We start from the raw sequence: 27,748 nt of genomic DNA, 5'->3' as shown, positions 1-27,748 counted from the left end.
TTTTAAGTGTGTCTGAAATGTCACTTGAGTGTAAGCTGATGAAAGAATCCACCTCTGATGTTTGGGTGCTGCTCTGACAGTTGAGAGTGAATGTTTTTTTTCATGCGAAGCTCGGCCCTGTTTGATGGCTGGTCTGTACTTTAATACCTGGCAGCCTGCTAGCAACATACTGTAGTGTATAATTCAGCCCTGAGTGCTTACGTTAGAGCAGGCTTGGAGATAGTGGGGGTGGTGGGGGCAGAGATTCCTGGGACTCGTAGTCCACGCCAGGGACCGTTAAGCAGGTTGAATGGGGTTTCAGAACTCTATATCCCACATTGCCTTGCCCTTGGCCATCCAGGAAAGGGAACAGCCGCCAGCCTATCCTGACAAGGAGGCGTGGTGACTGAGCAGCTGTCAAGCCAATGAGAGCAGGGGATGCGGAGCCGAGTTGTGGGCTGAAAACAGAGGGGGGTTGGGGGGTGGGGTGGTAGTGGTGGTTGGGGAGGGGGGGTAGGTGTCTGTTTGTGTGGGATCAGGCAAGGGCTTGCCTGTATGCAAGGGCCACTCGCAAGTTTCCTGTCTGGTAAAGCTCTAGCCCTGCCCAGAGACGGAGGCAGCAGAGCTGGCCGGCAGGCAGGCAGGGGAGGCAGATAGGGCCCGGGAAACATTTTCTGCCTATTTGGTAAGCACTCTAAAGACTACCACTCACACTGTGTCTTAAGACTGTGACTGAGTAGAGAGGAGAGGCGAGCTGAGGAAATAAATACCATAGCGTGTTGTGTGTGAAGGAGTGTGACGGAGATGGGGCTTGATAGAGTTCAGAGTTCTTGACCCAATTGCAAATAAAGGAAGGAATGGCAAATAGGTCAGTGCTGAGTGTAAGGTGCTGCACACAACTTTTTTTTCACTGGCATCTGTCTAACTTTTTTTTTACTATCGGCATGCAAGCTCATTGTGCATCAGTGTTGTTTTTATCTTATTAGGACACAATTTTCTTTTAATGTCTCAGTCTACTGCTGTGATTAAGTGTTACTGCTGCTATTATTAGAGGAGTGAAAAGATGAAGACAGCTGCACATCCTGCTCTGCAGCTTCTTTAATGGTGTAAAAGTAATTACACTATAACCGCTGCATCAAATGTTTGCTTGACTGTGGCAGAGCGAGCGTGTCAATAGCTGACGGGAGTACAGGTGGGGTATTTGAGGAACTTCGCTAAGTGACATCTCTTATTGCTGAAGGGGTGAGCAACTGCATTTCAGTGGTCGGGTAAACTGCCTCAGCAAAGTCCATGAATATTAAAGTAAAATTTAAGCTCTATGCTTCTCCGTTTTTTGCCAGTATTTTGTTAAAAGCAGTTTCTAATCTCGCTTGTGGCTCGTGGTTTTAGGACTTCACAGCACTGACTGCCTTGCTCGATAACCAGATGCATGTTCTTTGGCTTTGCATACTTGTTGAACCCGTTTTTTAAACGTGTGGGCACGAGAGGGTACGAGAAGAGCAGAGTACATGAAGACGCCCAAGTGCTGGGAAAGTGTTTGGAATGCTTCAGAGAAGGCGGCACCAGACAAGGTTGATGCTATTTTTTATTCAGTTCAATGTGACAGAAAATATTAGTTACAGTAAATAAGTTACAGTAAATACTGTCCTGATGCTACCCTCTATTCCACTCACTCAGTACCACTACTGAGAAAGTATAATTAGTTCAAGTTAATTCCAGCAAGAGGTTAAACTAGGACGCCATATGTGTTTGTGTGCACGCATGCATGCATGCGTGTGCGTCTGTGTTACCAACAATAGACTGCAGGGGAATTGCAGGGGACTTCAGTGGCTGTGGGCAGGTCCAAGACACCACCCATCAATTTGGCGGTGAGGCTGAATACAGTTTGATATTCCTGTATGTTTGTGCCTACACCACTATGGCCTGAAACTAGCAGGTTAAGACAGACTGAGAAGACAGGTTGCGTGATGTCGCCGTGGCAGTTTGAGGCTTTATTTGAGAGGGAAATGTTGGCTGTATAAGATGCACTACATGTAACAGTCATTATTTTTAAGTGTTTTTATGTGGTTAAATGAAGTTGTGTGCAACATTAAGTTTTTCACTAAACAGCATCACGTCTGTTCTGCTGTCAATCTCTCTATATTTGTTTGTGTAAATTAAAAAACATTTGACACAGTTTGAATACTTTTATCTGCCCCCTCCTTGCTGAATGAAGCTTCACTTCCCCCCTAATGTTTAGTTCCCCTGGTCAGCTGCTCAGTATACCACAGCTTCCAGCCTGGCTAGGCAGATAGACAGACCCCTCTCTGTTGTTTTTCTGTTGTTGTGCTCAAGTCTAGGGGGAGTAAAGGGGCTTCTTCTGTTCTCTTCTGGGACATTTATTATGGAGAGGCCAACACAACCTGATCAAATTAGAGCGGGAGAGGAAGAGGCTGGGATGTTTGTCATGGTGGGGGACGGGCTAGACTTGAATTTTCACACTTAAAGAGTTAGATATGTCTTGGTAAAATGATTATTGAATTGTTATTATATTGACATTAAACCCTGTAATGTACCAAAGCCTCATTTTAACTAAACAGAAAGGCCCACCGATCAGGGATATGGGATCACTCTGACACTGTCTGCATTTGGATTTAATCAATTGGATTTAATAATAGACGAGAAGATGGGTGGGTTGCATTAAAGGACAATATAAAACAGAAGGGTGGGTGGGTCTGCGCCGCTTTGCTTTCTCAGCAATGGAAAGGGGAAGTGGGTGATGCGGTGGGTACTGTGCAGAGACAGAGATGGAGCAATGATGAGATGAGAGCGACAGATGAGGGGAAGAAAGAGAGAGGGAGAGAGGGTCAGACAGTAGAGACAGAGAGAGCGAGCAAGGAGAGAGCTGGTCATCTGATAACAGAGCGGGTTCTGTTACATGCCTGCCACAGAGTCACAGGAAGTCCTCCTTCCCTGTTGGGCTGCGCATGCACAGAGCAGTGCAGCCAGAGCACATCGGGCCTGCGGACCGACCAACTGGCCAGCTTTAGTTCTGCTGGACGGCGCTGTGCTGGGGTGTTGTGCTCTTTCTGAAGCCATGTGTTAGATTGTTAGACACTTCCTTGTTGGCAGCATGGCAGAGTCAGAGCATGTTAGTCAGTCTGAAGGGAACTCAGACGGTGGATGTGGTTTTATTACGCCGCAGTTTGTGAAAGGCTTCTGTCCCAAGATGTTTTGTCACACTTATGACTTCACAATGAAACATCCACCACTATGATAAACAGCATGAAAGTGAATGTTGTAGTTTTAAGTTAGCATTGATATATTATCCTTACTTAACAAAAGCTGACATTATGAAACGAATGAATGAATCAGATTAGCGATGTTGTTAGATTGTTGTGTGTCTCTATGCATGAAGTAAGTTATCTTTACTGTTGTTTGTATTTTGTACTTTAATGGCTTTAACTGAGCACTATTATTATAGTCATAATGTTTTAATATTTCTTCTGCTTCATCTATTATAGTAAAATCTAATCTAGCACCACAAACTACACACTGTTAAATTTATTTACCATTATTCTGATATTGTGTAAAAACAAGTCGTGCAAAAGTCTGGATGTAATGACAATGTAGTTTTTATATTCTTCAGGCATGTGGACATAAAGTGTCTAACTTATACAAACAAGCAACTAAGGAAAATGCAGTCAAATATACTGTTTGAGATTAAGTAGTGAGCAGCAGCTGATATCACGTGTGTGGTTCCTTTGCTGTGTGGCAGCATAACACATAGACCTTTATATGGACGCCATAAACCCCCCTCCCAGCCTCCTCACATTAAACTTTACCCTCCTTGTGGGTGGTTACTTTTCCTCTCATTGAAGCAGGTTACACCAGGTAACTGAGTGAAATCTGAGTTTATCATTGACATCTGAGCTGGATTCCTAGGCCACCATACACTCAGGAGTTATGAGTGATCTTGTGAGTTAAACGCCCTGCCTCGCCCACCACCTTTCTCTCGCTCTCTGTCTGTATTTTGGCAGCGCTTCCTGGTTAGTTTTTTTAGTGAAAGCTGCAGGGCATAGATCAGCCCATGCAACTTAACGTTTATCAGTCACTCTGCCTCTTCCTGCTCTGGTCCTGGTATGACCAATCAGGTTTCCTTCCACCACTGGCAGCAGTGAGTCAGTTGGCTGTGGCACTTGTTCAAAATCCACTTTTCCTAGGAACAGCCACCCCTTCCCCATTCCAATTATCTTGCATTACCCTGGTCCAACCTTGAACTCTCTTGACCTGAGTGAAGCGATTCCCTCGCAGCAGGGCCGGGCCACGTCGGGTGATATTCAGTGTAATGCTAAAAGAGGAGGAAAGAGAAGTGATAAAGGGTCAGGGAGGCATACACAAGAACAGAGGTCAACCTCATTCTGCATCTTGTTTAATATCCTGATTATTTTCCGAGGCTTTCAACCCTGGCTTTGCTGCTGTATACTTTCTAATCTTAAAACAAAAACCGGTTGTGTTTGAAATATCTGAATTATTCTGATAAGAGAGCTACTGAATGCGTTCAGTCCTCAGCAGAGTAAAAGTGGGAGTTCCTAATAGAAATGCTCTCTTGTAAAAGCAATACACTAATAACACTCCACAAGGTGTTTGTTGTAAAACTAATAACTGCTCTTTATTCAGTCCTAAAAGGTGGCCCATCTGTTCTCCATTAACATTTATGGTTCAAGGGATCAATGATTTAGTTATGCTTGCTCTGATTACTTCCTCTTAAAGGTGAGTTGCTCAGTAGTTTATGAGCCAATCACTTCCTGCAGCGTGTCATAGTTTGAGAAACTAGTAGTTTTGAATAAAAGGAGGCTATAGAAAGGATATTTTTTATTATCTTTATCATTTTCACAAGATCAGGAAAACCTTGCACATGTTGTGTAGTACTGTTTTTAATAAGTGTCAGTCAGCTATTTGTTTCCTTGTCTATCTAAAGAAACATCAGAGGTTGTACAGGGTTAACAGTTTGTTCCTTTGTATTTAGGAATGACTGGTATGTGACAGCCAAAGACAGAGATACTTTGAGAGTGGAGGTTCTGGAGTACTTCCATAGGTGATACATAACAGACCAAATGACAGCACTTTTACTTACTGCAGTCCTTTCCTTGACACACAAATGTGTGTGAAAAGTAACAGCAAAACAAGAACTGCTACACAGAAAAAGTTGTTGGTTGTTTGATGCCTGAACCTTGTGTCTAGATATATGGTAAGGGGTAGAGGGACGATTCAGGTGAGATAGATGTGATGAGGGCGTGGACGAGATGGGTGGGTCTTGTATAAAAGCGGTTGTTTGACTTGCAAAGCAGGCCTGGGTGCTCACGAAATGGGTATCGAGAGGAGGCCCTTCCCTGGAAGTGGAACACCAGGGACACGGACAGTCGCTGTGCTGCTTTGTGCCGGGCTGCAGGCCTTGTCACCCACAGGCATGAATTAGTGATAAGGAATGTTTCAAGCCATGAGGAGGTGTCAGGATCAGGTTTGTTGCACTGTGTTTCCTCTTTCTTACTGCTCTTTACAGGTCATTCGGGGACAGGTGGTTACTCCGTGCAGACTCGCCCCTCCATGCTTTGTTGGCACTAAATGAGCTTGTGTGTGTATGTGCGTGCGTGTGTGTGTGTTATCTCTCCTCAGCTCAGCGTCTTTACCACACAAAGCCGTGACCCAGGGTTAGGTGTGTATCTAAGGGGGATGACGTGCTACAAGCTTGCAGAATGCCGGGTCTATTGTAGGTGCTGTGTGTTTGTGATGGAGGAAAAGTTGGGTTGCATGGGTCTGGATGGGCTCTCAGAGATCTATTTCCAACTGTGAAGGACGTGACCGGTCGCCATGTGGTCGCCCTTTCTCTTGCTCTTTTTTTCATCTCCATCTCACTCTGCCGTCTCTCCCTCCCTCCCTCCCTCCTGTGCCATCTCTCTTTGTCTTTGCCCTCACCTCCCTCCCCTCACTCAGCATATTCAGATTTACTCATGCTTATGCCTGTCAGTGAGTGTGTTTACATGGACATGACTACTCCAGTTATGATCATGGTTGTGAAGTATCCTGAGTCCCAAATTTAGAAGCCAGGAAAGGTCCGTATCCCCAGTTTGAGAAATGTAAACATGCTAGCTGGAGAAGCCGAAAGAATCCAGGACACTGTTGCAAGTATACATCTGGTTTCTGACCACTTGCACACGTGCGGCTTCAGCCAAGTGATGGTGTGACTAGCTTTTCAATTGCCACAGTCAAATTAGGTGTAACAGTTACAGGAATGTTACATTAACAAATACAAAATTGCTCTAAAAGTTTGTGTTGCATCATCAGGCGCATCACTGGGAAAATGGCATGCAATTAAAAGTTACCGAGCATTTTCTCTTTACCATTTTGCCTAAACATTTATTGATCCATTTAGTGGATGATGCTAAGTTTAAACAATTGCCTGCTATCCCCACCTGCCCGCCACTCCAGAGAGCTCTTAAGGTGAAGCCTTTACCTAACTCTGACCTGTTTGCAGCTCTGACATGTTGCCAGATCTCAAGGTGTGGATACAAATAGGCGTTGCTTTTTACCAGGGAGAACAGAGCAATAACTGCTCAGAGAGACGGAGAGGAGGGCGCAGGTAGGAAAGAGGAGAGGCAGCCAGGTTAGGCAGGTTTGGTAGTGGGGTGTAGCATACGAACATACCAGGAGGGCTGATCTGCAGGAATGTCATTTGAACGCCTCGCTTTTGTAGAGAGAACACGCTCAATGCATCCTCTAACTCCCCCCCCCCAGCCTCACCCCCTGCTGGGTCTCCTGGCAGATGGAGAAAGGGGGGAGGAGGGGGGAGCTGGTGGATGTCCTATATGTGTGTTTATGTGCGCGTGTGTTTTGCGTGTTATCGATGTCCCTGTGATGTTACACTATTTGCTTTTGTATGTGTGTGTGTTTATAGACAAATCGAGGATGGCTTGTTCTGCTGAAACCCCCCCCCCCCACTGCGCAGGCTTCAGTCGATCATTTTAATCTCCCCCCCACACGTGAGCGAGGGGACAGCCTTTCCTGAAACTTGGCACACAGTACAGGGTGGGGTAACCAGCTCAGACCGGATTGACAACCTCCCTTTTTAATACTGTTCCCTCGCAGCTTGTTGCGTGTCCTCTTCCTTCTCCTGTAGAGTTTTTCCACAGGGTCTGCGCTGGCAGCCCCCCCCCCTCCCTCCACGCATTTCCTCCACCTCCCGCGCTCTCGTCCCAAGCTCTGCACTGACAGAGCGCACAAGCTGCACAGCCCAGCTCCCAGCATGCACTCTGATCCCCACTGCCCTCTGCCTATCTGTCCTCCACGACCTCTTATATAGTTTCTTCATGAATACATATAGACACCCGTAGATGAAGGCATGTATACACGGCCACATGAACCCAGCCACCTACACATGCTTAACTTCTTCACACAGTCATTCCTGCACTCATAGTGAGTTAGCAGGTCTGCCAAAATGTGTTTGATATTGTTTTGAGTGCCCATTTACTCTGTGCCATTAGACACTAAGTTAGAGCAGTCTGTCACACTTGTGCTTAAGTATTTTTGTTTTTTAGTAAATCTGAAAATGCAACATTTTTTCCAGTAGATTTACTTTAAAATCGGATTGGGATGCGCAGCACTGTGGTGTTACGATATGGTTTCTTTCAGCCACTTCACTGTAAAGAAGTGTGGTATGGATGGCTGGGGTATAAAAACACACATTTACATGAAATTCTGTTGGTCTTAAAAAACAAGAAGAGAAAGTTTTGCACTGCTGAGAGTTTATTGATGACGCGTCAGTAGGGCTGGTTATTGTTAAGGATTTCTCTATTTCATTCGATTCCGATTCACAAGGTCCCGATTCGATTCGATTTCCGATCTGACATCGATTTGTGTTTGGGGTATTTCAGTTACAATATCAATGCGCATCTAACCTGGTGCATTATCAAAATGTCTACAATAAGAATAGACCTCAAAGAAGTTACATCATGTACTTTTATTAAACATGACCAACACACAGCAGTCAACACAATATTAAAAAGTTTATGAATTAGACAGCTTATGAACTTTTTTTCCAGTTTCAGATTTTTAGTCTGTACATCTGGCTCAAGGTTTTGATTAAACTGGGCTTCAACTTGTGCGAGATTTGGCCACGAGATCTTAAAGCATGAAGAACGAAACCACACGAGACTAAGAGATATGGGGAAAGGCATACTGTATAACAACATGCCGATAATACACTCGTGGCCAAAGCCGACGCTAACAGAGAGTAACATAAACATCAATGCAAAACTAACATATTCGTGGAAGCACACACGATAAAAAGAGTCCGTCAGCGATTACTGATGTCTCCATAGTAGGTGCAGTAAGCAAGTCCGAGCATGTCTCCCTCACTGCCGTGTTTCAGGGGGGATACTGCATTCAGGTGCGCTCAGAAACGTGAGTGATCAGACACGTTTTTACACATGTTTTTAAAGATCGATCTCGGGATTTATTAATCGATATTGGGTCACTCAAATAAGATTCGATTCGGAAAAGCCATTTTTTTAAACCCAGACCTACAGAGAGAGAGCAGCACCCAGACTATTCAAGTGAGCTATGTACTTCAGTGTGGTTAAAGATGCTGTATTTATGAACTGTTCTGCTGTCCAGTCATGGCGAGTTGAACTTATTAACGTTTTAGTTTTGTCTCTGTGTAACCACATGTTGATATTGCTCTTAAGACAGATTTTTTAATCTGAAATTATATTGCCTTTTATTTAATATGAGTCGTCACATCCTGCTTTGAGAGCTCATTTATCACAATGCAGATTACCAAAGCAGTTTCATTGCAGATAACACCGCTAATTGGCACGCAACCTGATATGACCCACCAAGCTAAGATACTTAAGAGTATTTATGTGTGTGTTTTGCCTACACCCTGTATGTTATAACCTGTGCTGTAATCGGTTGTACTTGACCTCCATGAATGTTTTGTTTTGTGCTTTGAAAGATTATGGTGTACTGATCGAATGTTTTACTCTTTGTCTTTCCCCCTCCATCCATCTCTTCTCCCTTCAGACAGGCAGACGGACAGACGGCAGGACGGATACACGGGTGGGGGCTGTGCTCGGCGGCTCGGCGGCAGGCTGGTGGAAGATGTCGTCAGGAGCCGGTGGGAGGGGAGGAAGGCGGCTCAGGGGGACAGCAAGCGGCGGTGGTGGAGGAGGGAGAGGAGGGGCGGGAGAGGCGGAGGAAGGCCCCGTGGGGATCCCTTTCCCTGAGCACAGCGCAGACATCCTGGGCAGCCTGAACAAGCAGCGGCTCAGCGGCCTGCTGTGTGACGTGCTCCTGGTAACGCAGGAGCGGGAGTTCCCAGCCCACCGGTCCGTCCTGGCGTCCTGCAGCTCCTACTTCCACAAGCTCTTCACTTCAGGTGCCACCGCTGACCAACAGAACATCTACAACATCGACTTTGTGGCGGCAGAAGCTCTGGGAGCGTTACTGGACTTTGCCTACACAGCCACACTGACAGTCAGTCACAGCAGTGTGGCTGATATCCTTGCCGCTGCACGCCTCCTGGAAATCCCACCTGTCCAGGACGTCTGTACACACCTGCTGGACACCAAAGTGCTCTCCCCGCCGGTATAAGACCATTATAGAACTAGAAGTGACTTGTTTTGATATCAAATTTAAGCTTGTGATAAGATTTAATCTGAAACCATGAGCAGTGTGTTGAATTTATAGTAATGAATTTATAGCACAGATCATCCAAGTTACAACATACTTGATGCCAAGTAGATTGAGAACTCTCAAATCTCGTTCATTAAGGGAATGGGGTGTCCGGTTATCATACCATCTCCTTCATTAAGTAGTCAGCATAGTCAGGCTTACATCATGGCCTTTATCGGTCTCTCTCACTATGCCAAACGCACGCCCACAGCCTTGGGGTTAGTTCAGCACTTACTCATTCTGAACCAATGGCGTGTGTGAAAGGACTACATGCTCTTTCACAGACGACAGACACAGCATATCACAGCTACACTTCAACACGATCAAGGGTAGCTGTAATATGCTGCGTGCGAATACACAAAGCTCTACATCATGTGACAATCACAGCTTTTGAGGAATGCCGAATATACCAAAACATATACGGGGATTTGTGCTGCTTAATTGTCATTTACACCCACACTATTTAGCAATGTGTTTTGCCTCTAAGGTTTAGGTTTCTGCCTCTCAGTTGTCCAATTTGCTCTTCCTGGTCATCCTAGCTGGTGTTCTTTTGAGAAAGTGATTTTCTATAGTTGCTTCTGTTCGCTGACTTTAAATTTCTCCTTCTCTCACTTTCTTTGTTCACCGTCATGTTTCACTAGGCGGGCAGTGAGCAGAGAGATGAAGACGAAGATGAGGGGAAGGGCAGAGGCAAGGAGCAGGGGAACCGGGTGCGGGCTCGGGAGTACCTGGAGTACTTCCAGAGAGGGGCGCACTGGAGCAGCAGCTGCAGCACACCAGAGCTCAGGGACCTGCCCACACACCTGCACTTTAACCACGGTAACGGGGCGCCCCCCAGCAATGGGGGTCCTGCTGCCCCTGGTGAGTACTACTCCACCCTGGCCCTCGCCTTGGCCCAGGCTCCCACACAGGAGCCGGAGGAAGAGGATGAGGACGAAGAGGAAGAGGAGGACGCAGAGGTGGTGCAGGGGAATGGAGCAAGCGTGGGGTCATCGTACTACCCTCCATCCCAAAATGGCCACTTCTATCTCCCCCCTGAGTCCAGGCTGGGGCAGGAGACAGAGGCGGAGGAGGGAGGGAGGGAAGGAGTGGCGAGGGAGAGAGGTTCTGCCAGTGCCCTTCTGCAACAAATGATGGACTCCATTGAGAGGCAGAAGGAGCGTGCAACAACTGGGGAGGAACAGGGAGAAGGGGACGACCCCGACATGGAATTTTACTTGAATTATTTCAACAGCTCGCAGCATGAAGATACGGCTTCAACTGCTGTGACACAGGGAGTGCCGCCGCTCTGGTTATCACAGGGCAGAACAGGCCAAGAGAGAGGAGGAGAAGAGAGGCGCAGTGGAGGTGGAGGAGGAGGTGGAGGAGAGAGGAAGATGCGCTCTAAGGCCTTTCAGAAATGCCCCATATGCTCCAAGGTCATCCAAGGTGCAGGCAAGCTACCCCGCCACATCCGAACACACACGGGAGAGAAACCCTATGAATGCGCCATCTGCAAAGTGCGCTTTACCAGGTAAGCCCTATTAATGAAGTGAATACCCCATGTCACATGTACTAATACACTTGGACTTGGCACTGTAGACAAGTGGCCCAGCAGTGGGAAACACCACAAATCCCAGAGCAGGAGAATTAGTACTAACCAACTTAGCTTTGCATTAAGGAGGCAACGCAGTTTGTGAATCTAAGTGTTTACCTTGATCATGGACTAACTAAGTATTCCTAACCAGTTTTTTATCTATGTCACGTTGCAGCCAAATGCTAATCAAAATGAGTATGTATGCTTGTATAATATCCCAGCTCTGAGAGAGGGGGTCAGATGGTTATAAAGGTCTGTTTTATTGTGACAGCCTTCATAGCAAAGTCCTGGATTTTAACATAGGGGTCCTATAAAACAAGGCTGTGCCACGGTACTGTTATCTAGTGGAGGGCTGCTATAAAGTGCTGCTCTGATACAGAGGGGGATTACAGGCCCTGGATGGTGCTCTATGTGCTCCAATGCAGTAATTTGAACTTTTGATCTCTGGTTATGTTGATTATTGCCCACGGCAGGGCAGTTACACCACCGCCCTCCTCCCTCTTTGTCACTCCTTTTACCTCTCTAATGAAATCTGCCGTGTGACGCTCAGATATATGTAGCAAGTCCACAGCAAGGGACTTGGTTTCCCCGTATTAAAGAGTCCTGCCTTTTCCTTGAAATCATTCCTTTAATTAATTAATCAGTAGACTTGTGCTGGAAATAGATACAGTGGACTAGAAACACCCGGAACCTCTGCTGGCATGGCAGGTAGGGAAGACCAATCTGAATTTGCCTTCCAGCTAAATTCGACCAGCAGAGGGAAGAGGGTATTGTAATCTTAATCCCGTTTGATCAGGGTTAAGAGTGTGCCTCGCACAGTAATAAATCACTCTGTCCTTTAAATAATTCACCTCTGTCAGTGTGCCTCTTTGTTTTAAAGCTTTTCCTGTGTGTGTGTTTGTGTGCACGCATATGTGTTTATATCCTCACCTATGTACATGTTTCTTGTTAATGGTATATTTCGGGCACAGTTTGTACAGGCCCGTAAGGGTTGTAGTGGGTTTATTTATTTGCTTGTAAAGCAGCTAATCCACTTACATGGCTCGCGTGTGTGTGTGTGTGTGTGTGTGTGTGCATGTGTGTGTGTGTTCAAATAGAGTTGTCTTAACTACGCTTCTTTGTTTAGGAGCCCTCTGCCCTGGGTTCATGAGGGTTAGACGATTAAAGAGCTCGGGAGCTAGAGAGATAGTAAGAGCTACAGGGGGTTGGGAGGGACAACAGTCAGATGAAGGCCAAGGCAGTCTGATAAAGTTGAGTGGGCGGTGTTTCACAGCAACATTAACATAATTCCAGTATGTTATGAGATAATGTTAGATTCAAGAAAAAGTTTGGTCTTGTTTTGAGCAGAGTGTAATTGTTGTAGAAGTCAGTAACTCTCCCATATCAGCTATTTGATTTGATTAGAAGTGACACCATCTCTTATACAATATTCACTAAATATGACTGGGAATGGGAATTGAACGAGGCTGCAAAATTGATGACTGATGATTTTACGGACTCATCTATGATTCAGTACTCAACAATAAAAGTCACGTTTTTCGCTCAGCTGCAGAGGTTATTCAAGTCTTTAGTTCTTTTCACAAAACACACCCGATCTGTTGGTTGTTAAGGTGTCATCCTCAAAGAAAAGTGAGAAGAGAAATCATAAAAGCACCAACTGATACAATGAACATTGAGCTCTCCTGTCACTCTTGTGTGCTATTACGCAGATAAAGATGGAAAGTTTATGGCTTCTCCTCAGTTGGCCCTGACAGAATAATCTCATAGGAACGCTGACTGTTTAATAGGAAATAAAACCATCCAAAGCATATTAAGCTGACCAGAGTGCATTTGACAGTTAGTAACACACTTGCAGGTAATTCTGAACTTGTACATGATATTACGTAGCTGGATTAGCAACTGACCCTGAAAAGAAAACCTGAAGCTTGCTGTGCACAAAATATATTTTAATGGGTGTGAGCTCTTGATCTCATTTGAATTTTTGTTGGCCGTTCTCTGATGTGATCTTTATTTTTCCTCCCTCTTCAGGCAGGACAAGCTCAAGGTTCATATGCGGAAGCATACAGGAGAGAAGCCTTACCTGTGTACGCAATGTGGAGCTGCCTTTGCTCACAACTACGACCTGAAGAACCACATGCGTGTACACACAGGCCTGCGCCCCTATCAGTGCTCAAGCTGCTTTAAGACTTTCGTACGCTCAGATCACCTGCACCGCCACCTCAAGAAGGACGGCTGCAACGGCATCCCCTCTCGTCGAGGCCGAAAGCCTCGGGTGCGAGAGCCAGGGCTCCTCGATGCCTCCCTGGGCCTGCTGAGTCCCAGCTCCGACACAGGTGCTGGGGCTCGCACCATCAGGGGACGGAGGCGCTCTGAGGCATCTTCAGTGGCAGAGATGGAGGGGACTGCTGGAGCTCTTGCACATAGTCCTCAGCTGCAGGAGTTGGCAGGGGAGGCAGGTCCCTGAGACTGCAGGGCGACAAGGACACTGCTGGACACCAGAGTCACTCTGCACCGCCTGTGAGACAGGCCAGTGAACAGAGAGGAGAAAAAACACACAAAGTCAAACTTTAAAAAACAAAACAACTAACTATTCCTCTATAAACCAAATCAGGGTGTCACAAAAATCTTATCTTTATATTTCTTTCTCCTTTTACTTTAGGAAACGGAGTAGACTTGTAAGCACTTGAGTCTGTTAAAGAGCAAAGAACGCTTCAAATCATGCACCCATGACGTCCACTTTCTGGGCCATGTCTTTCTTTATAATATAAGGGGTTTTATACATTGGCATATGAGCTTAGGCAGATGTATAATAGATACAAAAAAAAACTATTTGCAACTATGCAGTTGATTTAGATTTTTATTGGTTTTGTCCTCACAGCCTTCAAGCTCTAAGCAAGGTGTCTATCAAGCACCTTCTGGCTGCTGTACGGGTGAAGCGAGGACAAATCCTCCCAGTGAAAACAACTCTTTTTCTATTCTTTTGCAGGTCTGAAATGTACAGTTACCATAGAAACAACATTGCCACAACATGGCATATGCAAGGAAAAATCGCCACAGTTTTGATGCAACAGTTTTTTCTCTCTAAATGTTCCAGAAAGAATGAGACATGGGTTTGATTGAAGTGTTACTTTCTCTATAAAATGCATTTTAAGAATCTATGGTTTGTCCTATTGAAAAACAATTTGTTGCTGAGTCAAATCCACTTTATTGGGGGCTCGCCGATTGCAGGACTAGGGAATCTGAGGGGTGGAGGGTTTGTGTTTATAAAGCACTACCATCGTCAATGTATCCGTTGGCTTGACTACGTTGCCTCTCATCCCTCACAAACCTGCAATTTCAGCATTTCTTTTCATTTTCCCTTTTTTGATTTTGTCTTAATTTGTTTGTCGTTCCTTTTTGTTGACTGCTTCGGGTACTTGACACTTTATAATTGTATACATGTATATACAGCAGGTGGTGATATGACATTGGTCCCCTCGTCATGCTGAGGTGTACTTACCAATCGGGTTTTTCCTCTTAGGCTTGATGTCATATTTCTCACAGAGTGAAGCTTGTGGGTGAAAGAAACAAACTGTATGAATGTTTGATAAGAAAAAAAAAGCATCGAGTCACCCATTTGTTTCTAAACTTAACACTTGACATGTACAGTTCCTGCCCAAAGGATGAGGAGGTCGAATGAATGAATGTGCTTAACTTTGTGCAGTTTTTCGGAATCTGTCCTTGTGTGACAAGGCGCGGGTAGCATTTAACCAACCGCAGGTTAAAGGAATGGCAGGGAGCCCGAGTGAGAGAGTGACAAAGAGTACGAAGGAGAGATAGATGAGCACCTTTTTTTCTATGTTTGCACAGCTTTACTAAAGATATCCAACAGAGCAGGAGAGAGGTGTATTTAAAGGAAGTGGGCTGGCGTTTTGCGGAGGGAGTGAGAGGAGGTCTATGTATCATGCTTATTCCAATCTTTTTTCGCCCTAGGGACCACACAACCGTGAGGCAACCTGTATGATGAAGAGAGCAATAAATACCTGTCCAAGTTGGGAGGCCAAATAGGAGTGCAGCTGCAGCTGGTTGATGGGGGAGGGGAACAAGGGAAGGGGAGGGGGATCTCACAATGTCTGTTGCATTCCAAAAAATAATCTCCCCCAGCTCAGCCACGTTTCCAGGCAGGAGGGGATCAAATCAGGCCTTTTCTCTCCCTCACTCTCCCTCTGTAGTCCTCTAATGCCCCCGAACCAGCCTGGAGGGGATATTATTATATTAGAGCCTGGTGTTACTGCGGGTAGGACGCCTGGTGCTGGCAGTTTAGTGTGTGAGTGTGTTTACATGTACGTGTGTTTGTGAACATGTGTGTGCGTGGCAGCCGGGGTCGCTCTGGCCACATCATCACTGAGTGAGTCAGCCACAGCCTGTTCAAACATGCACCCTTAGCTGCCAGGGCTGATGCACTTTCTCTGTCTCACACACACTCTCACACACACACGCACACACACACGCTCTCTGGGTCCAGGTATCCTGTAGAGAAGAGCAGACATATCTATTTGAATATTGTCAGTGACTCCTTACATCTGGATTTGTTCTTAAAAAATCCAAGCTGTCTTATTGTTCTCCAAATCCAAGTTTTGTTTTTTTCCAAACTAGCACGTTGAGCCTTTGAATCAGGAAGAAAACATGCATCTGATTTTGAGTCCCACCTCCCACCGCCCACCCCTATGATTTACGGAGTAGTGCTGTAGTTCAACTATCGTCCCTTTGCACCTTAATTGGAAATATGCAGGTTATGAATGCACTTTGTTACAGAGGAGGGCACTTTTGTCAACAAAACGGGTACTTTGAATCAAACCAGTTGCAAATGAGATCAGTCCATTCGTCTGTCCATGGTGGTGAAGTTGAACTCCTTCACTGGTTTCCTTCAGGTTTTGACGACAAGCTGCCAAAAAAACACAGAAATACACGAGTTCAGAACTCTAAAAAAGACGCTGTCGGGTTTGCGACCTTAAAAGAAATAGACTAAATTAATCCATGTAACTGATTGCACTTGAAGTTAGTTGTTAAAAGAAACGTAGAGAGTTGTCGTTGTGTCTTAATGTAAAGGACGGGGAGAGAAGGAGGAGGCAGAAGAAGAAGAAAGGGCACTTGTCTGTGTGTGTTTGTATGCGTGTGTGCGTTTTGTCATGCATGTGCACATGCATGTGTTGCAGGCTGGCAGGCTGGAGGGTCTCAGGACAAGCTTGGATAAACAAACTTTGCGTCTACCCCATCTGCTCACCAGCTACTCTCATAACTACACGTGTCCTCCGAGGAACCTCGGTGATAATAGGTCCGCTGTACCACAGAAGCAAAAATACCTTATTGTAAAACAACTCATCGGACAGTTGCTTGTTTACTTCACGGCTCTCTCGGTGCAGATTTGCAACTCTTTGTTTACCCTTGTTGGTCTTGAGAGTTTTACTTTCTCATTTTGCTTCTCTGTTATGACAAAGATGGGGTTAATTAATGCACAGATTGACTCCCACAGGCAGACCAATGTAACGTGTAAATGTCTACCTGCTTGGTGATCTTTATATAGTGGTACTGGGTATAGATCGCTTGAACCCTTTGTGTCTTGATGAGTGGGACCTATGAGCCATCTTAAACTTATGTTGCTTTGGACCTTAATATTTCCCCGAAAGTCTTATGTTGTTTGTTGATTAACCAAAGCTTTCTGCCCTCAATCTTAGTCCACTGTAGGCTAGAGATACTGAAAGTATGTCTTTAATTTATCTGGACTGGGCCTCCCTGAATAAGCCACACACAGATGCCCTCCTCTTGAATACATATGCAGAAACGTGTGTGTGGAATCATGCAGATATTTTACTTGAGTTCGCTGTCTCTCGCTCTTTGTTTCCTTGTGGACAATACAATCAGAGGTTTAAGGATGTATAGATGTTTTTCTTAAAATAACGTGTTGTGCTACAGCTATTTTTTTTTCTAACTATTTTACATGGCTGTGCGTGTGTGTATGAATTTGTGTGCGTGCGTGCGTGTGTGTGTGTGTGTGGGTTGGGGTCATGGTTTTTGGTTGCTGTGCCAGGAGGGTGGGGTAAATGGGTGCTTGGGTGGGGTTATGGATATAAAGCCTGATAGCACTGGAAATGGTGCTTTAGCTGAGAGAGCAAAAGTTTGCACTAATGTTTAATGTCCTTGTCCTGCTTATGGGAGAAGGGCAGGAGACCTCAGAAAGGCCTGCGAGTTTCCATGAGCACAGAGCAGAGTGGTTAATACTCAATGGTCTCATATAGAGTCCATCCAAGCCCTCCGTAGAAATAATCATGTACAGTATATTAAGAAATATACACACGTCCAACAACAACGAATACCAAAGCAGAATAAATGGCTTGCATTCAAGTCATTGGACATTTTAAGCTACCAATCTAATGTTGGATTAAAGAGTTTTACTGTTAAATCTGATGCCTCTTGAAAAGAGATTCTGGATGTAACTTTAAAAGGAAACTAGAGAAGATTATAGCAAATCGAATTTGCTCTTTATATTAAGAAATATTCCAAATACATTTAAGCACTTAGAAAGTAACAAAGACATTCAAACAGATGAGTCTGTCCTGATCTGATGGCTGAGATGTACCGTGTGCAGGTGCCAGAGATACTGAACCCATTGTTTTTATTTATTTTCCCAGATTGGATTTTATCAACACTTTTCTCATGGTCGGTCAACTGATGAAAATATTGTAACTCTTAAACACTGTTAGATCAATGCTGAATAGAAATGTTCTGTGTTTGAAGCAGACTGTGGCCTTGTGTGAGCAGCACTAAGCTTGATTGTTTCATGTAAGTCGTATTGTGCAGTGTGGGGCTGAGGCTCTCTCCCACCAACGCAAACAGCAAGGGCCACGGTGTGCCTTATGTGGACAGGGGCTGACACATCTTCTTTATTTACTCAAATTTTGACTCCAAATTGTAAAAGTCTGTAGGCTTGCTACTGAACTTGATCATAAAGCTGTTTAAGCTACACAGTTATAAAAATGTCTCTTTACTGTGTCAGCCTCTATGGATCCACGACTGGTGTGTCCCCAGCCTCAGCCCCAGACCAAGGTCACTCTGACACAGGCAACACTGAGACAGTGGCAGAAAACTTGCAAGTGTTTTTCCAAATTGACCTTGATATGTTTTTTTTTCCTATGCTGTTATCAAAGATTTTTGGTAAATCTATCTGAGAAGGCCATAAAACAAAGACATCAGAGAACTACAACAAAAATGTTATCTGTAAATAATCCAACGCAGCAGGACGAGGTGACTGTTAACATTGAGAACCGCGGCGGCAGAATGGGGGACTATTTTTCTTTGCTTCGTCATTTTTCCTGCACACCTGATTTCTCTGTGTTCTCCATCAGGCTCTTGATGCACAGCAAGCTGAGCGCGGCATATGCAGTACGGCACTATGCGCAGCGTGGCTCTGGCACTAACACAGACAGCCCTGGGTCCTTCAGAGAGGCAGGCTGCTGTCTGTTGGCCGCTCTCAGCCAAGTGGGGACAGTTTGCAGTCTCTGGGGATGCAAAGGTTGGCGTACAGTGAGGAGGAGTAAATACGGGTGTATAGGGGAAGGCTGGATGCTGTTTTCAGGGATGAGGTTAGAAAAGCCCAGGTGACGGACTTCTATGTCCTGGTGTGAATTGCACGTCCACTATATGATAAGAATTGTAATACAAAGGAGGTCGCCACAGATATCAGATTGGGGAGCTGCAACAAGGAGTTGCTGATCTCTTTTGTCTCTATGTAAGTACTACTCAGGTGGAAAATACACTGCTATGCATTGGTTTCAATGTCTGATAAGTTTATGGTATGTCTAATCATCCCCAAAGTCACTTCTCTGTCTTTGCCTTTTTGTTATAACCTATATTTAACATAAAAGTTCCCACAATGATAAAAACAGGGACAGCTCCCTCATTGTAAAGTGGCTGTGACCAGCCTATTTCTCCATCTGATATTGATCCAGTGGATTGTTTGTTGGAGGGAAGGAAGGAAGCCACTGGAGATTCAGTCTTATTAGTCAGACTGTAACGTTTTTGAAAGGTCTGGAAAATCACATGGGGGGGATGTATGTTCTCCTTCTTTCTCCTCCCATCGCTCCCCTCTCTCCGGACTCAGAGTCTACATCTTTGCTGCCGACTGGCCTTTGATCACAGATCACACATCCTCAGCAGGGGGATCGACAGGAGAGAGAGGCGGGAGAGGGGGGGGCGGATGAGGAGCGGAGAAGGAGACAGTTACAGTTTTCCGTCACCTGAACCAATTTTAGGATACATTCCATAACTTCATACTGTGATTCCCACTTCTGAGTTTTTGGCTTGTAAGGGATGTGAGCTGGAGACAGAAGGAGGAAACGGTCAACATTTTGCAGTTGGTTGTTTCAGTCCCTGTGTCCAGCATCACTATCCCTCTACAGTGAGGCAGACAGACGTGTAGACAGACAGTTTCAACGACCCCTCGAGTACCGCAATCCAACTGCCTTTTTTCAGCTTCTGCGATTGTAACAAAAGCACTTTGCGAAAGGCCATCCTGAATTTTGTGTGCTTTTATTTTATGGTTATCACTATTGTAATTATTTGTTGTTCCTGTTGATGTTTGTTTTCTCAGTGCAGATGATTATTTAAAATGCAAAAAACCAATATGATGAAAATGAAAAAAAAAAGCGAAAAAACTTGAATATCTGGTATCTGATTGAGCGTGGTCGGAGTTGCCACCTCATCTGGTCATAAACAAACACATCTCTGTTATACCACACCTGTTATATGCAGCTTAATGCATACTCACACAATACTAGGGAGGGAGACAGGACAGGTCTCACGCTACCTGCTCTCTGCTTTCTGTCTTACATCTTGTTGGGAGAAAGGTCATTTGATCTCACTTTGGGAGACTCCTTTTCTTGAAAAAGAAACCTGTACAACAGTTGCAAAGCTTTCTGAGAAGGCTAGCTGTGCTGAATGTTAAACATGCAGTGTTGTATCCACTGCAGAATCTCTTTGTCTGCAATAACGCCCTGTCTGTGTAGTTAAAGGCTGGATCTGGTATCCTTAGAGAGCTTATGTTAATAAGAAAAGACAGATAAAATGGCCAAATGACCATCACGCACTTTTGCAAATAAGTCCAGAATTTATTTGGCCTTAACATCTATGTCAAATCAAGATTATTGCAGTAGAGTGGAAAGAATAATATTGATCATAATACAAATTCAATAAATCCATAGTTCAGTAAATTTAACTTGGGAGAGAAATAGACTATTTATAATAGATTGATTTGTAACTGTGATTATTATGATAATCCTTTACAGAGTTTTTTCTGATGTACATTTAAATTGGCAGAGTGTGTCCCAATTCTCAAACCTGGATATTAATTGTAAATGCACATCAGGCAGAAAACTGCTGCACCTCTCTCTGTGTTAAAACTTCATCCTTGTTGCACATCTGACCTCTCCCACTCTGTGTGTGACAACAGGTGCGTCCCAAAGGCAGAATACCTGCTGCGGTGTGTTTCAATAAATCTGAGTGTGGCCAGAAAGTGCAACATCATTGAGCGTTTTAACCAGCAGAGTGCATCGGCCGTTCTCTTCCCTCTGTAAGTCAATGTGGATTTACCTTTTTAAACAACCCCTTTATCCTCACAGAGGTTCCTGTTTCGTAGCGTAGCAGTCTGTCAGTCCATATCTGTTGGAAGCTGCAGGGGGCGATTGGTGATTTTTGGAGAATTTGCACTTTTTGGCGATGAAAAGAAATTGTATTGTATATGAGACCACTAAATCCACACAGTCTAAACCGTATAATTCCATTTTGTCTCATTTTTTTTTGTTCTGTTCTTCTTTTTTTTTAATATATCCAAAAATGTCTGGCATCTGGTTGTCTGGTTTAAAGGATATAAAATCTTTCTATTAAAAACAATGGTTGCAAAGTTTTGTGTCAATGATTTTGTCTCTTTTTCTAACTTTTAACTTAACATATAACCTTTAACATAATACATTAATAGTGTTAGCTTTAGCTTTTGTAGGCAGTGTTATCTGTAGTCAGAAATGTAGGGCAATTCCACACTAGGCTTTTTCATTGTGTGTTTATTTATATTATTTTAAATAGACTTGATAGACTGTATGGGATAACATCATAATGTTATATGTCCCCTTGCTTTCTTTCTATGCTGTACACAAAGCAACCACTTAGCACAAGTCAGTTCTCTGCAACGACCACTAGGTGGCAGTAATATCCCTGCTATTATCATGAGAGGATGCAGTGATCCTCATGGTGCAGCCAAACATCACTGCTCTCTCTCTCTCTTGCTCTCATTCTTTTGCTCGCTCGCTCACCCTCTTTACTGACCATGACAGCACAGATCATGTAGCCTATCTACATACTGTCCAATGCATAAACATGTAGACACGTACAGCCATGCTTACACTCCAAATGTGCGTTGCAAACGAAACCTAAACACATATAGTGCAGGCACATTGTGTTTTTTCTGACATGTATAGAGCATTATTGTGAACTAGCCTGATTACAAAAGAATACAATAAGAGGCTAAGGCCTCGTTTGAGGATGTATCTTCATGGAGGTTAGGCCTCCTTTAGTGCTCTAAATATGACTCGTCCCAGAAGTCCAGCGTCAGACTGCAACCATGGGCTTGTTGTCACCCTGTCTTCCTGTTTGTGTCGGTTAGTTTCCCTGAGGCGATCCTGCGGGGTGACAGAGGTCATAGAACAGCTCATTAACCCCACCCCAACAGCCCACACATTGCTGCAGTCCTCAGGCCCCGGCTACACACACACACACACATTTTATAATGCTCCACTAATAGCAGTTAAGTCGACTTAAGCCCACTCTGAAAGCAGTGTGCTTTCAGGGATGCACCATGAGACATGCATGTGTCTTGCATGTTGTATGTTGTAATGTGATTGTGCTAGTCCTCATTAATGTGGTATATTCATATATTTCTTATTTGTTGGACAAAAAAAAACAGCCTTTACACTGTTTAATGTCATAAAATCCACACTGAGTGATACATTAGAGTACGAGATGTCTTATTCAGTCGTGTTGAACCTGTCGGCCAGATGTCTCGGGGCTCCAAGTCATTAATTGTTATGTTTGTATGGTATCTAAAAACACAGTGGGATATGGTGTTATTTTCCATGTACAGACATCATTGTTGCAGTCAAAACATATTGGATAAGAGGAACAGCAGCACTTCAGGGGCTGCGAGATGCCTGGGAGCTGTTGTCTGGCATCTCTAGTTATGTTATTCCCTCGCTCTGTGCATGCATGTGCGTGTGCACGCGCCTGTAACTGTTTCTGTTTACATGTTTGCCTATATGCTTATGCGCCAAGGTGTGGTTTTATAATTGTTCATGTGCATGCACAGCAACGTCATTAAGGCTCACAGTAAATGAGCCTCTTACTGCCCTCACAATGCAGGCTGTAATGTAAAGCAAAAACAGCGACACACACACACACTAGCCTCGTTTTCACCAGTACACACCTTTCTCCTGGGATATAAAATGCCCCTGCCTCTGCACACCGTGGGACATGAGTTTCATCCAAACTAGCTGCCGTCCTCAATAAAAGCCCACGTGAGCAGTCTCTGCAGTATAGATTTCCAGTTTCTCTCAGGGTATATTTTGTTCAGATCAGGTGTTTAAACTGCTCAATATGACAATAATTAGGCAGCGCCCAAGACATGTGTTCTTTCTTATGTTGATAAGGGACATTGACCTTTAACCTGTGCACCCCTGTAGTCCCCCATCACCACCACCACCCACCCGTCCCACATGCCCCTCAGCCAACACCCCCCTCTCCCCTCCCCTCCCCTCTTCTTGCTCTGTCCAGCTCCCATCAGGAAGGATAGAGGGGGGGATTGGACAGGCTTGGAGCTTTGCCTCTGGCCATCTCTCCTCCTCCCCGGAGAACAGAGGACTGAGGTGCCTTTAAACCACTGCGGCAAAAACCCTACCAAAACCCTGCAGTCATTAATATGCAAAAATGCAAATGAGTAGGTAATTAAGAGCTGGAGCTCTCTGGAGGCTCTTTGATTGCTAATGAATTCTAATCTGCAAAGAAAGGGGGGAGGGGAGGAGAAAAAGAGATGAAAGAAATAGAGAAAACAACGAAAGAGAGAAGCCTCAACCCGAAATTTGTCAAATTTATAAGTTTTCATATCGGATCTGTTTTCACCTGGAAGCTGTAACCTAAATGATTACCCTAGTTATTTAAGACAATCACTTGATGATATGTGTACAGGCGGATGATGTTTGGAGGAATATAAATGTATAATGAACAGCCTTCATATCACATTTATATCAAGTTCAGAGGCTGATTTGTTGTCTTTTCTCCAAGTGAACGCCCATGAAGTCAAGTTTTTCAATGCAGATAATATAAATGACACGGGTATCAATGGGCAGGCTTCTGTTTGCAATGGACACAGTGTAGTCTTTGTGTTCATACAGCTAATTAGAGGCGGACATGACAGGCAGGCAGACACTTCTGACCAGAGAAAATAAGAGGTCAGATATCTCAACAGTGTGTTCTTTGCTGCAATAGCAGCTGCGCGCTGAGGTAAAGGAGATGTCATTTCATCACTTTTGTGAGCCATAACACATCCCCACTTCCACTCCAACTCATTCACTATGTCACTCACACACACACACACGTACACACATGCACACACTGCTGTTATTGTTGTTGCAGTGCTCCCACGACACCAACAATCTCTGCTTCCCTCCCCCACACGGGCTCACATCTATCTCCCTTTCACTCCCTCTCTTCCCCCTCCTGTCCTGGGCAGCCCTGACATGCCTACTTCAATTGATTTAGAGTCAATTCAGCTTCTGATCTGATTGTTATCATGTGACTTTTCGCACACCTCCCCCTCGATATATGACTAGTGTATTATTATCCGATTGGGGGAAGAGGTTTTTTTTTTTTTGGCTCAGGTAGAAATGCTCCTCTGGAGTTTGCACTTTCTCTGCCTCTCTTTTTCTCTCACCTTCCCATCACCACAGCCTGCTATCTGCCCTGTACAGTCTGCTGGTGGGGCTTCTGTTGCCCGGCTTTGTAAACAGGAAGCTGGTGTTGTGTTCCCTGTACCTGAAGCGTGGGTGGCAGAACAGGGGCACCCATACAACTGCACAATAATGGGAATCCAAGATGGCAGGGAGGGGTCCCATAAAATCAGCAGAGAGAGAACAGAGGAAGGAAAGTCAGCCGTGGTCAAATGAGAGCAGACACAAGTCAGAGGGGTTGTTGGTTTAGTTTTTCCTGCAGTAAATAGATTGTTGATTTGCTTTGTGTCCGTCTCTCTGTATTGGATCTGGAACTGTAGTGTTTGGGAGGATTAATGTCATGGACAATCCCTCAAACTCATTTTCTTTCTCACTGTGCTGCTCTGTGGGAATTACAGTTCCAGGACAAGGGAGGCAGACATTGCTTTTTTCTGCTGGCGATGGTCCCGTTTGGGATGAAGTGAAATCTGGGTTCATCGTGTCCCTTTGAGTTTGGCTGTTTTGAACACTTGCTTGAAATCAGGAAGATATGCTGTCCTCACTCTGTTCCAAAACAGTTGCTCCGCTTATGTTTTCGCTGAAAGCTGGATAGCATAACCTTGTGGATTATTGCCACGTTTAAATCACTCACTCCTCTCTCCACACGTTTTATTGTTTTCCGAACATGTTGGAAGTCTGGGCGACTTTGGGTGTTTTCTGCCAGGCGAGCTGTAATAGGGGGAAGAAGCTTGACGGGAGTCAGTTTATCATGAGCACAGAGAGCACAACAGATAGATTCCCCCTGTCTCCTCCCCTTCAGCACAGATAGACTCAGAGCATGGGCACTCAGCCAACACTATCAATCTATCCGCTCCTACCCCCAGCCTCTAACTCTTATTGGAGGACAGCTTCCAAAGGGGCAAGGAAGCATGAATCATGCCCCGGCTATGAGAAGCTGTTATGCCTCTAAATACACGTGTTGTGGCTCAAAATCCCTCCATTGCTTCTCCATTAATGACAAGTGATTGTCACGACCCTGTAACAAAGTTGCAGCATTTAGGAGGAGCCGAGGCTGTTCAGGGAGAGGGATTGTTGGTCTTGGCCTAGTTTTCTTGTCTGATCAGAAACCTGTGCACCTCTGCCCTTCCCCCACCCAAACCTAAGCCTCTACTATTACAGGCTGTGAGGGGCTCAGTATGGAGCGAGGTGAGCAGCTTGCCTCACCATCGAGCGCCGTGTGCGTTATGTGTGCTGCCTATACTGTATGTTTACGGCCTTATGGTTGTGTGTGATATAACCTGGCGATGTGGTTTGGCTTGCATGACTGGCTTCCTTTGAGTGGAGCAGGATGGCAATGAGGGCTGAAGGTGTATAAGAGGCAGGTAGCTAGCACTGAAACCAAAGCGGTGCTTTTTGATTGGACACTAAAGCAGTTTAAGTGACATATGAGAGGCTTCTATTATTAGATGCAGGATTGGCCTCTTTATTTGTTCTCCACAAAGCATTATTGATTAAAAACACAAAGAGGATTAAGCCACTATTACACCACAATACACTGTTATTCCTCGTGCGAATCTATGCGATTCAAAATAAGTGTACATACATAGATATGTCATTAATATGCACGAATATATGACCGATTAGCACCAATGTGCCAAACATATGCTAATTTTCCATGTGCATCTGTTGTTAATTACAGATATGAAGCTGGGAATGGCTCGAAGGAATCATCGAGGGCATGTGTGACAGCATCCCTCCCCATTCTGCCTTTAACCGTCCATTGTACTGTGAATTTTAGAGATTACCGATGACATGTTTGTGTTTTTGTGTGGTTCCTCCTCTATAATGATGCTTTGAGCTTTTAGGTTAGCATGCGGTAGATTAGCCAGAGATAATGAGTCATAATGTCAGCATGAGAATTGAGCTTTTATGGGTCAATTTTATGAATGTGTTCATTGTGAAAGAAGTAAAATAGTGGATCGTATTATTTTAATGTTTGAATGTTCCGGGCGGCACATTTTATAACAGCCCAATGTAAAAATGCACTGCTAAAAATCAGGACTAACATGTTAAGCCAGCTTTTGCCCTCAGCTTCATGGGAAAATGCTGCCACCCTAAATAAATAAAAGTAAAGGTATGATGACAAACAGTCACACGGGGGGAAAGGCTTTGAAGCACACTTCTTTTATCAGTGGTTTCATGTTATACAACACATTTCAGTTTAACCTCATGTCACCGTTGAATGCACTCTGTTCATTAAGGTGAAGCCTCTCTCTATATGTTTTTTTATTCTTTTTCTTCCGCCCCCTCCCTCTCTTCAGCCTGGCTGCCCTTGTACATGCTCTCCATGTCAGACCCAGCTGTTACTACAAACTACTTGGAGGGCTTACAAGCCTCATTGCTAATACTGACAACAGCACTATTCTTACTCAAGGCCTAACGTCTACTGGAAAAAAAAAGCGAGAATATGAGAGATTTTCTCTGCCTCCACTAGAAACTCATCTCCCCAAACAGATGTTTCCATCTGTTCAAACCTAATCTTTTGATTAATACATTCCTCAATGAACGGATTCCAAATAGGTGTTTGATAAATAACTCAAGATGCCCTTTCTTTGATTGCTGGGATTATTTTCTGATGCTACTGCTGTCTTTGCTTTTCCTTTCTACGAATGTGTGTGAGTACCTGTGCGTGTGTGACCAAATGTGAATGTGTGCATGGTATGTTTGTGGAGGTATTTATGGCCCATATGTGCGTTTGTTCCGAGCTGTAACCCCATTACATTCCTAAGACGGTCCATGAGACTAATTAATGTTCTGTGCCGAGGCTTTTCCTCCACCCAGGGGACACCCAATGGATTATTTACCTATATGTCCTATTGACAGCAAATCCCCCTTCCCAACGGTAACCTCTGTGCAAATAGACAGTATGAGGCATTAGGGTGCTTTATAACATGAGGCTTTGAAGAAATAGCATTTGCCATGTCTTAATTTAGTTATACAGCTTACTACCAAGACGTGGCATCCTGCCCACATAATGACTCAAAAGATACTTGAGTCACTGTGGCCTCTGTAGTGGTCAACAGAGATAACTGTGCGCTCAGAAATTATTTCTCTAACTGAAGCTTCCTGTGTTGTTGTTTTCAATTTTTCTACATTTTTACACGTCTAGAATGTGTGTCAGTATAACGTGGTAATTTTGGAGGTTGTAGACCGGAAAAAAAAGGAGGGTTATCTTGACTTCCCTCTTCTTTGACGAGGTTTGCCCTCAGGATAAAAACAACAGCTGTCTAACACCTACCTACACTTTTCAAAAGAGTGGTTATTGTGTGTTTTTTTTGTGAGAGGGATGCTGCGTGCATATTGAATAAAGGCATTAGTTACATGTGAGGGTCATCTAATCTTATTCCATTGTAAGTAGTTCATCACCATCATGGCTTTTAAACTGCTGTTATTTTTAAATGTCTATCTATTGCCGTTG

General features: G+C 44.5%; 1 protein-coding gene across 1 annotated transcript; it reads left to right on the top strand.

Moving 5' to 3' along the window:
• Positions 1–526: 526 nt before the first annotated feature.
• Positions 527–21,200, top strand: zbtb7a (zinc finger and BTB domain containing 7a). The gene is given in 5 exon segments (XM_069679720.1): positions 527–606; positions 608–664; positions 9,040–9,603; positions 10,332–11,203; positions 13,295–21,200. Coding segments are annotated over 5 exon segments (2,001 nt in total). The 5' UTR covers positions 527–534; the 3' UTR covers positions 13,731–21,200.
• The last annotated feature ends 6,548 nt before the right edge of the window (positions 21,201–27,748 follow it).

The sequence above is a fragment of the Semicossyphus pulcher genome, unplaced genomic scaffold, assembly GCF_022749685.1.
Source record: "Semicossyphus pulcher isolate SPU_LCO1_2020_fin unplaced genomic scaffold, fSemPul1.0.p SCAF_4, whole genome shotgun sequence".
NCBI lineage: Eukaryota > Metazoa > Chordata > Actinopteri > Labriformes > Labridae > Semicossyphus > Semicossyphus pulcher.
Note: the sequence above shows the minus strand (reverse complement) of the source record. Positions and strands in the feature narration are given on the sequence as shown.